Source organism: Euleptes europaea, chromosome 7, assembly GCF_029931775.1.
Source record: "Euleptes europaea isolate rEulEur1 chromosome 7, rEulEur1.hap1, whole genome shotgun sequence".
Lineage (NCBI taxonomy): Eukaryota > Metazoa > Chordata > Lepidosauria > Squamata > Sphaerodactylidae > Euleptes > Euleptes europaea.
In genome coordinates, this window is record NC_079318.1 from 79,772,388 (window position 1) to 79,788,782 (window position 16,395).

The window sequence follows — 16,395 nt, forward strand, 5'->3', positions numbered from 1 at the left end:
GAGTGGAGAGGGTACCAGGTGGAGAGGGCTGCCTCAAGTTCCTTGAAGAGCAGGAAAAAATATACTACATAAATAAGGAAAACAAACCAAGAATAAGAAGGCCCATAATTAACATCACTTAAACCATGATCCTGAATATACTTACTTGGAAGTAAGTTCCAGTGAACTGTTTTCAGAAGAGTACTGATATTAGTCTGTGGCACCAAGAGTAAAAAATTATATGGCATCATAAAGCCTATCACACATGCAATGCAATTCTGAGGTAGAGGAGGGGCCATGGCAGAGGAGCTTTACATGCAGAAGGATCCAGGTTCAGTCCCCACCACTGCCAGTTAAAAAAGGATCAGATAGTAGATGATGTGAAAGGCCTCTACCTGAGACTTGGGGCTTTTCCGTATGGGTTTATTCTCTCACTTTTGCATACTGTTTTGCATTTGTGTGCTTTTAGTTTTCTGCTTTGTTCCCCACCCCACCCCACCCCACCCCGAGTTCTTTTGAAACCACTTTACCCCAATCTTTTCCTGGAAGCTACTTTTGAGCCCGCTTTTTTCTTGAATGTAACGTTTCTGTTGGTTTTCATTGTCCCACCCACTCACCTCCAGCCTACTTTTCAATGACTGGACTATTGTCGTCAAACCACCCCCTCTCCTTCCTCCCAAGAGACTAGCAGTTTCAATTCTGATTTTTTAAAAATGGCCCTACAGTATCAACATAGTGCTGTGTGTGTGTGTGTGTGTGTGTTAAGTGCCGTCAAGTCGCTTCCGACTCATGGCAAGTAGTGCTGTAATGGTAGTTTAAGCAGGTTCTCTGAATTCCCAGCTTTCATTAAAAAAGAAAGAAAAAAAGTTGCTAGCTCCTTCCCTGGCAGAGATATAAGGGAAACTGCATATCTATGCAAGGGAAAGGGCTAGAGACTGGGGGGAAAGGGCTAGAGACTGACAAAAAAAGGGCTGAGAATATGGATCAGATGGAGTGGTAGGCTTTATGGGACCAAAATGACAACCAGCAAGTTGTTTGAGGAAACTGTACTTGGTTTATCATGTTGCTTCCAGACCTCCATTTAGCTTCAAATGCCTGGGTTCATGCTTATGAAAACACATTATTTAACTCATTTATATCCCACCTTTTCCCCAATACGGACCCAAAGCAGGTTACATCGTTCACCTTGATGGCATTTTATCCTCACAACCCTGTGAAGTAGGTTAGGCTGAGAGTGAGTGACAGGCCCAAGGTCACCCAGCAAGCTTCTGTGGCTAAGGGACTTGTACCTGGGTCTCCCAGATTCTAGTGCAACACTCTTAACAATTACACTGGGGTTACCAATGGGGTGCCTATGGGTGCCATGGCACTCGCCAACACCTTTTCTGGTGCCTGCCAAGTGTTTTTAGAGAGTGGGTGGGGCCAGGTAGGGCTTTTGCCCAAGCAAGGCTTCTGATTGGCTGTGCAGATTTTTTTAAAATGTTGCTTTGGCAGCAGCTGCCACCAAAGCAGAAGGATCTACACTGTGTTACTGAAATTAACCTGTGGCAATCATTTTGTGGCTGGCCCCGCCCCCTGCAACAGCCATTTTGTTATTACACCCAATTCCAATTGTGCTTGCAGGCTAAAAGAGGCTGCATTATACCATACCAGCTTTTTAGTGGGACGACACCTGATTGAAGTAAAGTGATTCAGTGAATCTGCTTGAGTTTGAAATGGAACGGTAAATATTTTGCATGAACGTAGCAGCCTACTCTCTCACTGCTAGACTTCCCTAAGGATGTAATGGTATGCAAACATGCTTGAGAGTAAGCGCTGCTGAAAACATGGGTCAATATGCATGGAAGAGGGTTGGGTAAAGAAATTGAGTGGATGCTGCAATACTAAGTATAATCACCAGGAAATTAATCTCTTGGACTGAACTTTAGGGTTTTCTTGAGCAGTTAATATTTAGAAGATGGTTGCATATTGAAAAGCCAAATTCTTATGTAAATCTGTATTTATCATCTGCATGCAGTATGTTATATAGGTGCCATCTGTATATAGTATGTCAGTTTAGGTTTTAGGGTTTTAATTACGTTTTTAAAATTTGTATGCGTGTATATATATGTGTGTCCGTGTGTTTATGTATTGTTGTCAGCTACTCTGAGCCCAACTCATCCAAGAGGGGCAGGGTACAAATAAAATAAATAAATCCTGCTAAAGTCAATGGTACTTAACTCATTAAGTGGAAAAGACTGGCTTGGTTGTAAATGAAAACAGGGGAATGATAGGAGAGATGTGCATACTCTTTGACCTGTTTAGACCCAGTAAGATAAATATGCTGAGATGAACAAGAAAGCAAATGAAGCATCTGAACACAGATGTTTCAAGGCTGTTTTTATCTGAACATGGAGGAAGAGTTCTTGGTCTGATCTTGCTGGGTCACTGTTTCAAATCAGGTATACTGGATCTCATCCTTATAAGAAGTGCTGGTCTGAAGAAAAACAGTGTGTAAATGGAAACCGATGAGATTGGAACTCCTGAAGAATCATTAGATTGAAGTTACAGTTTGTTCTTGAAATTAGTTTGTTCTTGGTTTGCAGAAGCACAACAGGCTTGCACTGCTCTGGCCATTTCCCTCTCTTCCTCCACATTCTCTACAGGCACAAATCAATGCTCTCAAAAATATGTAATAAATCTTTCCCAGTTTTATTCTGTGCGCAATGCCCTCATCCCCCACAATGGCTTGGATCCCTTGGAATTTTTCTACAACATAAGGAATTCTACCAACAGAACATGATTTCCTCACTTCCCCGCTCCTATGGCAGCCTGAAATGCCCCTCAAATGCTGTTCCTGGGGGGACAATGGATGCTGGTGGATCCAAATCAATTGTTAGTGTTTCCAACAGCAAGTGTTTGCTTGGAGAATTACTATACTAGAGAATTTGGTTTGGAAGCTATCAGAGTCACCAATGCTACATGCAGGAAATCTTTTCATCGTTAGCAAGAGCTGGAAGATGCTTACTTTGAAGGCTGTAATCAATGCTACCCCAAGCACAGAGACACCTGCACCCTTAAAACATAATACTATTTGCATTTACTGAGAAAAAAATCAACTGATTTTAGAACCATGCCTGCTGGGATGGGGATGCCTGTGAAAGGCTGCAACTAGGGCAAGAGAAGTTCTCCTGCAGTAGGAGATTCTACTACTGCCATGATAGTGCAATGCTTTGCAACACTCAGGTACATGTTAAGACTGCTCTGCAGATCAGGACTCAGGGTGGTCTTTTGCGCAGTTCAAATCCCTGTTATTGATAGAGGAGAAATAGATTAAGAAAGGCAGTTTCAAAAAGTTGTTATATTTATGATCTTATGTGAACAAAAGATCTTAATGGAAAGGGGAAAAAAAGATATCCAAGTTCTTCTTGGCTCTAGAATGTGTCCAATACCAAACACCTCTGCAGATACGCATTGCTTTTGCACTGTAAAAGCAGGCAATGTTAAGTTAGTGTCACCTCTATTTTGGAAGAGCACAGGAAACAGCCCGACAAGGCAGGGAGTCTTACAGTTGACAATGAACAGGCCATGCTGTATTTTTTGCCAGTCGACTCATGTTCTCTTGAGACGCATATTAGGTATAGATAAGGGTAAAGTACATCTTAGTTGTGTTGTTAGCTCTCATCTCTTTGTAATAAAGAGGAGATATACTGGGAGAAAGGAGGGATGGCGGCATGGTACATCCCAACCGTGTCAGATTTCGGAAGCTAAGCAGGGCTGGTACTTGTAAGGGAGACCACCAAGGAAGACTCTACAAAGGAAGGCAATGGCAAACCATCTCTTCTTCTCATTTGCCTTGAAAGCCCCTTGCTGGGGTTGCTGTAAATTGTTGCCATTTGATGGCACTTTACACACATGCATACTGGGAGAAGGTTCTTGAAGGAGAAAAGCTAAATGGTTAACAAGAGAAATGCTGCAGCTGCTCTACCATCACCACTGCCACCACTGTGGTGGCATCTCAAGCCACTGCACACAATTCTCAGCTCCAACAACCCTCATGGCTCATGATGATTTTGCCTCCAAGAAGAAACCAAGCAACGGAAGATCAAAGAATGGTCCCTTCTCCTTTTCCCAAGTTGTACCCTTTTTGGTAGAGTTTGGTGTAGGCCCACTGATGCTACTAGAGAAGGGGAAGATCTAAGAGGTAAATGTTAAATGTGAGCGGAATGCACATACTTTAACTTCAGCAATTCAGTGTAGCTCTTTTGATAAAACAAGTGCTGTTCGAGATTGTCTCAAGCACATAAAAATGAAGAGGACAGTTCATACAAACCGCAACAGGCACTCACCCCAAAATAACAATCTTACAAATTACAGATAAAGGGATGCGGCTATCTTACTCCTATAAAGAATCATACGCACACTACCAACCTAACCTATACAGACAGCCAGTAGATCAATGCACACCTAGCATCTTTATTATTAGTACAGCTTGAGTCGGTGTCCAGTACCACTTGTCCGATTACACAGCCACACTATTTTAGAGCTCTGCTCCAATCCTAGTTCAGAAAAAGCTTTCCCTTTGAAAGTACTTTTAAAGGGGGGGACACTTCTCTGCACGTACGATAAATTAGCAGCAGGAACAAAGAAGCTATAACATCTATCATGGAAGATAAAGCAAAAAAGAGCAGAGGTGCAATGCTACAAATTCAGACCTTGCGGTGGAGATGCTGAGCCACCTGACCCAAGGGACATTCAGCTGGCTCCTCTGTAACATTCTGGCAGCAGGTTTTTCCATGCAAGGATTGAGGCATACCCTGCTAACAACTTCACCCCTCACTGGTGTTACAATCCCATTCTTCTGTTCCTCCTACCTCATGGGCTCCTCACCTCCCTTATGCAATTCTCCCCATGAGTCCCTGTGAGAAAGTTCTGACCACCCTAATCACTGAACTGTCCCCACAAAGGCTGACAGATCTGAAAACAAAAAATCATGCCATGTTAACAACTGTCTTGGGAAGAGTCTTACACAGACTTAACACTTACACAGAGGGATCCATCCTCAATACTGCAGAAGTAGACTGGAGACAGATACCTGCTGTGTATGAATCATCCTTCCCAGTCCATGCCAGGAGACGCGTTCCTAAATTTGGCTATTTACACACATGCAAATGGTAAAGGAAATGCCGCACACACTCACCAAAACTACTAAAGGAATATACAACAGACGATTGGATTTTCTAAACTGTCAAACAGCCCACGTTTTATTTACAGAATACAAAAAAAAATCTAAGCTTAGTTCTAACATCAGGTTTACTTGCACGCTTGATACCCACATAAATCAACAAAATATGCTGTTATATAAAAGCAACTGAGCTGGTTTGGAAAGGATATCAAGAAATCCCTTCAATGAAGACATGAAATGAACTGCAATACAGGAACAGTTTTATTTCACTGGGGCACAACCTAGAGAAAGGCAAGGACAGGAAGCAAACACAGTTCACTATGTGGCCACCCTCATCCCAGGACTTTGGTTTTAAATAGCTGAACGTGCAGCCAAGTACAGTGCTTCCAAGGCCAAGCACAGAGCCCTAACTCTAAGAAGTTATGACAGCAACTCAAGACTCTCCTAGAGATCTAAGATGGCCACACTGGCTCAGGAGGGTCTCATGCTCCCATCTAAAGCAATATATATATTTTTAAAAAGAAACTTAAAGAGCTAAACTGATCAGCTGCCAACAGGCAGGAAGAAATGTAGTGACTAAAAGGCGATTCTGAAATCAAACGGCAAAGGCTGTACACTGCAAACGCAGCAAGTGGGGGGCTATGTTATGAGGGTCACAACGGCGGGCTCCTGAACAGAGACGCAGTCCCACCCCAAAAGAGCCGGGGGGGGGGGGGAAATCCTCTACAGGCGGCGCTGGTAACTAGCCTGCAGTTGCAGCTGTGCACTACGCAAGTAATCGCCATAGGCACCCGCATACCGGGCATAATCGGCCTGCGTTTCTGGGAGACGGCGATAATCCAGTTGAGCTTTTGTCGGCGAATGGCGGTATGCGTGAGGGGAGTCGGCTAAACGGCGGAAATCTGAGAGTTCAGATAAACGGCGGTCATCTGAGAGGTCAGAACTGTACCTGGTTAAGAGAAGAGACATTTGATAAATAAGAGCTTATGGATGATGCCCTTATATATGTTACTACTCAGAGAATCACTGAGGCATAAGCATAGGAGACGCGCCAGGAATCCAAAGGATAACCTTGCCTCCATTGTCGTGTTTGCTAGGATTTGAGCCATTATTAGGTGTCGAGGGTCAAAGCAACATTTTGAGCCTTCCTTTATCTGATGGAACAGAGTATCTTCTGAACTGGGGAACGAAGGCCTTGGCTCTGTTGTAATCAACAGAACTGTGTGTCAGGTCTTATGACACTTCATCTAGGGGGCCAATACCTAAGAAAAGGGGTACAGGCCTGACACAGAGCCAAATGTTCAAGACTGCAATTTAACACACGCACCCATCCCAAGTGTATGGAAGTGGACAGTGGTTATTTGCTGAGGAAAACGCATAGTAGCAAATATTCAGGGCTTTCATGTAACTTTGTGTGTTCCACAGCTAAGCCTTGGGCTCAAATTCACCTCAGACTATACCACAGCTCAAAACTCTTCCAGCCTCCTGGAGTTTGGTGTCTCAAAATATTTGTGCTATGTGTATGGCAGGCCTCAGGTAATTAAGAGACAGAATCCTAGAAAGTTAACATGGCTTCTTGAAATCAGAATTATTTCAGCCCCGCATTATGCCGCCATGAACAGAGGCTAAGCTGGTTCAAGCCTGATATGCCATCCAAGTCCAGAGCAAGGTTCCCCTTCTGTGGGATGGCACTGGCTCAGACACCACAGCCAGCATACCCCTTCTACCACCACTCACTGCAGCCTTGGGACTTTCAGATCTCAATATGTCCAATCCAGCCCTCTACCCATAAGCACCCACAGAAATACGCAGACAGGAAAGAGTAGAATGCTGCCCATAAGAACCCCCCCCCCACAAGAAGAGCACAGGGGGAAAAAAGCGTTGAAAACTTAAGCTGAACTGCGGTGAAGAACCAACAGCGCAGCCAGTAGAGCAACAGGAAAGGAAGCAAGCCCCACTCCCCACCCACCTTCGCTTCCAACCACCAGTTTAGAATATTAGCAAGATGCCTGTCACTTCCCAGGGAACTGCAGGGTGAAGGTTCTTTCTGCAAGTGCATAGAGATCCTTAGACAGAAGACATGACTGACATGCAAAGCATTACCCCCTGGATTTAGCTGCATACCTCTTGTTCATTGCAGCTGCTTTTCTCAAGAGATCTTCACGGCTGCCACGTGGTGGGGAGAGACGGGTGCGTTCATATGGGGGGTGGAGCGCAGCGGCTTCCGACTGAGACATTGCTGAATAGGTGGCCACCTGTTGTGCAGACTGAGTTAGCCCATTGTATGCTTGCTGAGCTCTGTAACCAGCTAACTGAGCGGAAGCAGACTGCTGTGCTGCATAGGCTGCCTCTGCTGGATTGGAGACCTGTGCTCTGTAGGCTGATGACATCGAAGCAGGAAGTGATGCTTTGTAGGAAGCGGCAGCTGCATCCTGCATGTTGTAAGCAGCTGCCAGGTTTGCTGCAGACTGTGCTCCGTATGCAGCTGGCAGAGTAGATGCAGCCTGGGTGCCATAGGAAGCTGGGTGGCCAACAGCTGGCTGGACTCCATAAGAAGCTGGCTGGGCTGACAGAGAGTGGGCACTGTACAAGGCTGCCTGGCTGCTTGCAGCCGCTTGGGCCCCATAAGAGGCAGAGTATGCAGCAGCTGCTTGGGCCCCATAGGTAGCTGCATATGTTGCAGCAGCCTGAGCCCCATAAGCAGCAGCATAGGTTGTGCTGGGCTGGGCCCCGTAAGAGGGTACTTGGGAAGCAGCAGGCTGTGTGCCATAGGCGGCAGCGGTGGCAGCAGCAGCGGCAGCAGCCTGAGCATTGTAAGTGGCAGCTGCCTGGGCACTGTAGGATGTTAGAGCTGAAGCTGCTGGCTGAGCACCCGAAGCTGCCATGGGAACAGCGGACTGAGCTCTGTATGCACTTCCAGCTACAGCTGATGACTGGGCTCTGTACATGGCTGCTTGTCCAGTTGTAGGCTGGGGTCTATAAGCCATCCCCAGAGAGGCTGAAGGCTGGTCTCTGTAGGCTGCTCCCAGGGAGGCAGCAGCCTGGTCTCTGTAGGAGGCTTGCTGAGCTGCCACAGGAAGCGTGTAACCAGCTCTTGTGGGTGAACGTCTAATGGGGCTCCTGTCCCTTCCAAAATAGGAGGGAGATACCTGTCTGGCCTGACCATCCTGTGTGGTGGTGTTGCCCATGCGCTGCTGGTAATCATACTCAAGTGTAGAATACGTGGAAGCTGCCACTGGGAAGGCAAGATCAGCAGACCTCAAACCATCATTCCTGGGCTGGAGTTTCTCTAGAGTTGGTATTTTGTTCTTTTCAGCTCCACCACCTGGCTGCCCGCTGTGCCCAGCTGGTCCCCTTTTATGAGCTTTATTAGAAAGTTCCACATTAATTCTTTTTCCTTTGACTTCCCTTCCATTAAGGTGTTCAATGGCGGCTCTAGCATCCTCTTCTTTCTCCATGTGAACGAACGCATAGTCTGATAAAGCAGCAGACAGAGGGTTATCAATAAGGAACACATGACATGTTATTACAGGACCCCAATCCTACTTGGACGTAGCTTGGAGACAAAGAGAGACCTAAAACTGCAACATGTCTATTTGGCAGCAGAATGCAGGCTGAAGAAGCTGACGTGGGTTGTTGTGCAACTCAGACCAGCAGCCAGATTGAAAGACTAGGCCACTGGCCCCTAATAGGCCTCAGGATGCTGGCCACCTGCCCTACAAGTGTGCACATTAATCATCTGGCTTCCATACCTGCCCCAAAGCTCACACTCCACCCTGCGCATGTATCTGCTCTTTGGGTTCATTACCGGTCACTTCCCCTGAATAACCAGAATGTACCATGCCACCTTTACTTCGGCATATTAGTCCTGAACAGAGAAGAAAATAGCAGTTGTTATTTCAGGGGCCCCACATGACAGCCAAGAATATATATTTTTTGTCAGCAGACCAGGTTTGGGCCTGAGCATACAGCAAAGGCATGCCACACTGTAAAGCTTCTACACAGCTAGTGTTGTTAGAATAGTTCTGGAACTGTACTTTTTAAAACACTTTTGAAGAAAGGCTGCATCTAAGATGGTAATGTAAAGACAACTGCTATAAAATTTAAGAGCGAGATCAACTATGACAAATGTTAAACTTGCCTCATTTCGACAGGACAGAAATTTAATTCAGCTTTAATTTACCTTATTTTTGATCTAAGCAACAGAGAGTACTAGCTTGAACAAGATGAATTTCAGATTACTGCGCAAAGTATGCGGAGACAGAGGTCAACACCCCCCCACACACGCACACATTAGGGAATTTAGGCTTTTACATCTTAGAGCACATGCTAACAACCTTCACAGGCTCTTTTCCCAGTTATATCTCTCACCAGGAACACTAGCTTTACATGATACTGGACAAGCACCACTACTTACTAAGTTCCATACACTAGCTGCTGTCAGACTTGGACAAGAAATCTAGAGTATTCAAGCTAACCAAAATTGTTGGAGCAAGTTGTTAAAACTGCTAAAAACCTTTTTGGTACTCCAATTCCAAATATTCTAATCAATCAAATAAACATGGCTGGATCTAGCTAGTACGAACAACAACTTAAAAGTTGCTTGAAATAAGTGTTTTCTGGGATGAGCTGCAAATTTGCTCTTTTGTGGCAAATTTAACCTTGTTTCCGTGGAATTTGCTGCCAGGGGATGTGGTGATGGACACATGCATAAACATCAGGGAAGGCCTGGCCTCCATGAATTGTTACTGGCCCTCCATAGTAACTGGTTGGTCACTGTGTGAGACATGATGCTGGACAGATGGACGATTGGTCTGACCCAGCAGGGCTTTTCTTATGTTCTTAAGAAACCAACACATTTACTGACTTGAGGAAATATGAGGAAAGAAGTCCTCAGTGGCAAGAGGTCTGGCATTATTTAAATGAAATTGGGTGTGCACATCTGGTTTCAAAAGCTAGGGCAAATTTTCTGAAACTAAATGTTATTTTAGTGCTTTGAAACTGCTTTACACATTGATTCGGTTTAAATAATTTGACTACTAAACAAACACAAACCATTAATTCATTTTGCAGCACATACCAAGCCATCCCCTTCAATTGCAAGATACACAATGGATTGCCAAGCTTGCCTCAACAACAGCCACATTACAGTGATTCCCACAAGTCTCAGTCTGATTTACGTATTTTAAGAAGCTTAGTGATTGATGTGGGATGTCAATAAATCAGAAGGGGTGGGTAGGAGACAGAAGTCGATACATAAAGAGACTCTTGTCCTGTGCCAGCCACAGAATTTTGGGAGGCACTGCATGAAGGCCAGTGAAAACACTCAGGCAACCCAGTGGTTAAAGGCAAATTTATGCTTAACATATGATACTCTCAATTTAGCAGAGAATAGCTCTCTAACTTGACCCTGATGACCTGCTCATGTAGATCCATTCCACAAAATCTCAAGGCTGTAACATACTACATGGTACTACCCCTCAACTGGTACAGAATACCGGAGCTCAATTCGTACCAGAAGCTAGATTGAATGAGCATATTATACCTATTCTGCAAACACTTAATTGGACAACAATTTATTTTCAAGTTCAATTCAAGGTGAGAGTAATTACTTATCAAGTCCTCCATGGCCTGTCCCCCACAAATCTGCAGGACCACCTCTCCCAATATGCTCCTCTGCAATAGCTTCACTAATGTGAGCAAAGCGTTTTGAAGGTGTCACCCTGCAAATGATTGATATCAGTGGCTGCTCTTACCAAAGCATTCTCTGTTGTAACACCCACCAGATGGACCAATCTGCCCAACAAGCTCAGGAAGGTACCCCCACTGTAAATATGCAAAATGGAACTTTAGGAGGGCATTTCTATGAAAGGTGCTTTAATGTCTGTTGAAAACCTGTAAGGGGCTTTTATTATTGGCAGTGGTTCTCAGTGGGTTTTTATTACTAAGAATTACTAAAAATTCACTCTCCCTCAGTTCCCACCTCCACCTCCAAGTGTAGTGCGCCATCTCTTGCTGAACCTATCTGCCAAGGATTATCCACCTGCAACCTTTGGGCATGTTATCAGTTGGACATACAGTGTTTCCCCTAATCCCCATTCCCCTTACCCACCAGCAAGCCTCTTTGATGTGCCACTTCCTGCTGATCCTACCTGCTAAGGATTATCCATTAGACTTATGTAAAGTTTTGTCCTTAAAACTTACAGTAAACAATAAACATAGTAATAGAATGTCTGTAAGAATATAAATGTCCCTCTTGGGAAAAGTGGGCTGTTTGTGTCTACCATGGTGGGACCCAGTTTCTTTGATAGAGCAATTGGTGAGATGTAAGATGCAAAAGGTCAAAAACCACTGTTTTAGAAGACTCTGGCATGTACATTCCTACTCATACAGAGGGTTAATGGACAAAGGTCATATCTCAGAATGGGGTTAGCTGTCCTGGGGAAAAATGAAACTTACTGGTGATTATATGCTGTAAGCAAGGTTTGAATATGGTGTCCAGAAGGACATGCATGGAAGAACCCTAAGATCCCACCAGGCAGCTTACTAGGCACGTAAGTGGGACTCAGTTCACAAGCCTTCCTCATGGCCCATCTAACAACAGGGCTGGGCTAAACAGGCAAATGCCCCCCACGAAATTGTTTTTTACAACTTGATGCAAAGATGGGTCCTGTAATTTTATGGCTACTCCATAACAGCTTTAAAGGGAGCATATGCCCAGTCCCAGGATGGACATTCAAGGGACAAGGTTTTACTCAAAGACATAACAGTATTCTTTCAAGCCCGTGCCTACAACTGGTGTGTGTAGGGGGTGGGGAGAGAATGGATATCACAGGGAGGTGTATGTGAGAGTCTTAGCCACAGGACAACTGGGGCAGCTGCGCCAGGTGGGGGGGGGCACGAGGAGGACACTGACTGCTGAGCTGCTGTAGGCCCTGGACAGTGTTCAGCAGCTACCTTCTTTCCAAGACTGTGCGGGGTTTTCTTTCTTGTTTCTCCCTTTCCCCACCATGGGTGTGTGCGTAATGTGCCGTCAAAAGTCACAGCCGACTTATGGCGACCCCTTTTTGGGGGGTTTTCATGGCAAGAGACTAACAGAGGTGGTTTGCCAGTGCCTTCCTCTGCATAGCAACTCTGGTATTCCTTGGTGGTCTCCCATCCAAATACTAACCAGGGTTGACCCTGCTTAGCTTCTGAGATCTGATGAGATCAGGCTAGCCTGGGCCATCCCCACCCTAGATCACTCAGAAGATAGGATTTGTATAGTAACATCTCACAGGGAAAAAAATTCCTATTATTTTTGGCAAAAGCTGGAAACCACAAGAAAATTAATCAATTTGTGGTATTTATAGCCTACATTTGGACCTGGACAGTCCCAACAGCAGAACAAGCTGAAGCTGAATCCAGATAAGATTGAAGTAATGCTGGTCAGGAAGGCTAATGTTTTAGAAAGATTGGATCCATCTGACTTGGATGGAGCAGAGACTGCTTCTGCAGCGGGTGCTCACAGACCAAGCTTTACCGTTGAAAAGCATAGTGGCCAAGAGCGCATTGTATCAGCCACATCTGGATCACTAACTCTCTCTCCTTTATTAGATTCTGCCAATCTGGCCATGCTGATCCATTCTTTTGTAACCTCACGGATAAATTACTGTAATGTGCCCATGGTGGGCTCCCGTTGAAGACGACCCAGAAGCTGCAGCTGGTTCAGAATGCAGCAACCTAATTATTGTCAGGCACTAGGCAATGGGAACACGTCTCGCCCGTTCAGAAATAGCTACATTAGCTGCCAGTTTTCTCCCCCAAGTTCAATTCACGGTGCTTGTTATGACCTTTAAATCCCTTCACAGACTGGAGCCTATGAAGCTGAACCAACATCTCCTCCCATACATTCCCATATGCCAACTATGGTCTTTAGGCTGTTCCCACACTTAGGGTGGACTGTCTGGCATCAAAAAGAGTCCAGGCATTTTCCACTGTAGCTCCCACTCTGTGGAACCAGGCTCCTTGAAAAGAAGTGCTGCAAGGCTTGCTTGTCTGCTAGGGCTTTCCATGGGGTATGAGCTGCAGGCATCTTCGGACGGGGAGATGTTTGAGGTTTTACTGTAGCTGGCTTTCATTATTACTTGTAAGCTGCCTTGACCCAAAAGGAAATGTGGGGTACAAATATTTTAATGAATAAATAAAATACAAGAATCATTAATGTTTTACCCACTGCAAGTAAGTAAGCCCATAAATATCATATATGTTCACCACCAGTTTTTTTCAGCACTTTCAAATCTGAGGCTGCTTTCAATTGCACTAGATGGGAGTCGAATGTGCTGTTGAAGATTAATACCCCCTCTGAGGATTCTTGCTCAAGAGCCCCCCTTCCATGCCATCCATTTAAATCTAACACAGTACCTCTACTTCTCACGTTGGACCTGAGCAAGCCAGGATAGGTGCCACATCTGCACATGCCCTCTCCACCGCATCTACCTAGGTGGGCAGCAGTGGCAGGGATTTTGGAGGTGATGACAGGTACAAGCTACACCTTTTGCTGACTCCCACATTGCTGCTCTGATGATTTAATATCCCAAACAGTCACCTGGGCAAAGTGGCCCTGTATCCCCTCCTGTGCAATTGCTCATAACAATACCTCAAATGGAATACGTTTGTTGGGGCCAGAGAGGATAACAAGAACAATAAATCCTCAGAACACTAAAACGGTGAATCCCTGAACTTTAGGAGGAGAATGCCCATCAACGTTTACGCCTTTATTTATATCCCACTATTCTCCCCAGTTGGGACTCAAAGCAGCCTTGACCATTGTTCTCTTCCATTCTCTCACAACACCCTCCCTGTGAGGTAGGTCAGACTGAACATCTGTACACAGGTGAGCACATAATTAATCAAAACTGGGATATGGACATCCACCTACTTTAATGGGGCTGGGAATTAAAGGAAGAACTTTCCTGCCTTACAGAGAGCATGATTTTATTTATGGCACTCCCTTCCAGAGTCACAGATTCTGCTGTGGGCAGCCAGAGGAACTTCCTGCACTGCAAGGGGAGACTTAAACGAATTGAAAACTTTGACCCACCTAAACACAGCCCAGTTGTACATGCCAGAAGTGTAATATGAATTCCTAACATTCCACCCCCAAGCAGCCAAAGCCCCCATAACTAAACCATGCACCATCATGCAACTACACTAACACAAGTGACTATGCAACTCTGGAGGAGTTTCCCCTTAAGGCAGAACATCTTTGTTAACAAAGCCACCAGAACTGTAAGAGGAAATATTTGCACTTGGAAAGGATTTCTGAAATCTGAACTCTGCCAGCAACAAAAGCTTTTTTCTATAGCTGGCACATTTGAACTACCTGTTACAAGTGCAAATATCTTTCTTATATTCCTGCTATATAACGTTTTATACAGGGAGTAGTGCTGTTGAATTGTTTTTAAAAGTTGCTTATCACCCTCCTCTTATTACCATGGTGACTGTCAACAAAACGGGTGTTCTATTAAACCTTATTTAATGGCTAACATTACTAGAAGATGATGCACTAATCAGAGTTTTCCTAATGCTTACTGTGGGTTTAAAACCTTTGGCCTAGCAACTGTGGTAGCTCAAAGAGAATCCAATCTTGTGATGCTGTTACAGCCCCGAAGTGAGCTGTGACTCATGAAAGCTCATACCCTGCCAGAAATTATGTTAGTCTGTAAGGTGCTACTGGACGTTGGCTCTTTTCTACTGCTACAGACTAACACAGGAACCCATCGTGATCTATTACAACCATTGTACAGGTGAGTGGGTGGGAAATGGGGACATGGTTTAAATCGCATGGTATGACACTGCAGTCAGGCAAAGACCACGAGCAGTTTACTGTGAGCCACAGGTCATGTACGAAGCATATCTGCCCAGCATAGAAGGTGCCACATATCATGGCAGTGCACTTGGGTGCACTGCACCTCTGCCCGGAACTGTTTTTGCAAACCAGGGGCTCAGCAATTACTAAACCCCACCACTGCTTTCCACTGATCATATTCCCACCCTACCTCATGGAGGCATTCCCTAAAATCTCTTTATCCCATGATCGTGTGTAGGGCAAGCGCAACGTTTCTTGCATTTCTCTGGTGGTATCTGCACGCAGGCGGAAGGCGTTGCTGCCCCCAACTCATCATCATCTCTACCCACCCCGCCCGTGATGGCGCTTCTCTTAAGTGTACGCCGGATATGCTGACAGCCATCGTCTAACTCTAAATCGTCTTCGAACAAAGAAAAGGCCTGTCGAAAGCCGTAAGTGCTAAACGGAGCTTTCGCGTTCACAGTCCGACGCCGGGGAAACCTAGAGGCGACAGGTCCTAATCGAGACCTTCCCAAGAGTATAAAGCCGGCTCAAGGCGGTTTTTTGTTTTTTAACGAGGAAGATCGAACGAATACACGGCGGGCCACTCGGTTTATTACGCGGTGCCGAAGCCTCCTTAGCCGAAGACAGTCTAACCCTCTCCGCCCCCCCCCCCACCCACAATTTGCAGAAGGCTCGGCAGCTGGTTTACTACGCTGCCGGGGGGGGGGGGAGAGATCGCAGAAGGGAACTAGAAACGGGAGACGGGACTCGGCTTGCGGGTGCCCTGCTGCACCCAAGGGAGAGGCGGGCAAGGGCCCTCGCTCCTCCCCGCCTGACGGAGCCTCTCGCCGGTACCTTTGACGACGTCGCACTCGACCACGGGCCCATACTGCTGGAAGAGGACGCGCAGCTCGCTACTAGTGCAGGCGGCCGAGACGTTGCCCACAAAGACCTTGACGGTGTGTGTGGGCCTAGGCCGCGAGGGCTCGACGACGACGCGGCGGCCATGTAGCGGGTGGCCGTTAAGCTTGAGGATGGCGCGCTCGGCCGCCTCCTCGTCGCGCATGTGCACGAAGGCGAACTGCTTCATGAGGGCCACGTTCAGCACCTCGCCCGGCTCGGCCGCCGCTGCCTCGAACAACTCGCGCAGTTCCACCTGCGACGCTTCTTCGGGCACGTTGCCCACGAAAAGCTTCACGCCCGGGCGCATCGGCTCTCCCTCCCTGCCGAGCGGAACCAAGGAAGGAAGGAAGGAAAGACGCTCAAAATGGCGGCGGCGCTCTGAGGCGGGGAGGGAGGAGGAAATGGAACGAATGAAGACGACGCGCCCTCCAGACACCGCCAGGCAGTCACGTCATCAACCACAGACAGCAACAGTCCGCCCTGCTCGTGGCGCGCGCACAAACGGTCCCAGGCTACG

The 16,395-nt window shown here is 46.2% G+C and overlaps 1 protein-coding gene across 1 annotated transcript; it reads right to left on the reverse strand.

The window, feature by feature from the left end:
• Window positions 1-5,660: 5,660 nt before the first annotated feature.
• LOC130480279 (RNA-binding protein 14-like) lies at window positions 5,661-16,263 on the reverse strand. The gene is made up of 3 exons (XM_056852744.1): window positions 15,831-16,263; window positions 7,268-8,618; window positions 5,661-6,092 (listed from the first exon to the last, which is right to left on the reverse strand). Exons 1-3 carry the CDS (start codon window positions 16,183-16,185, stop codon window positions 5,867-5,869), a joined length of 1,932 nt encoding a protein of 643 aa, XP_056708722.1. The 5' UTR covers window positions 16,186-16,263; the 3' UTR covers window positions 5,661-5,866.
• Between the last annotated feature and the right edge of the window lie 132 nt (window positions 16,264-16,395).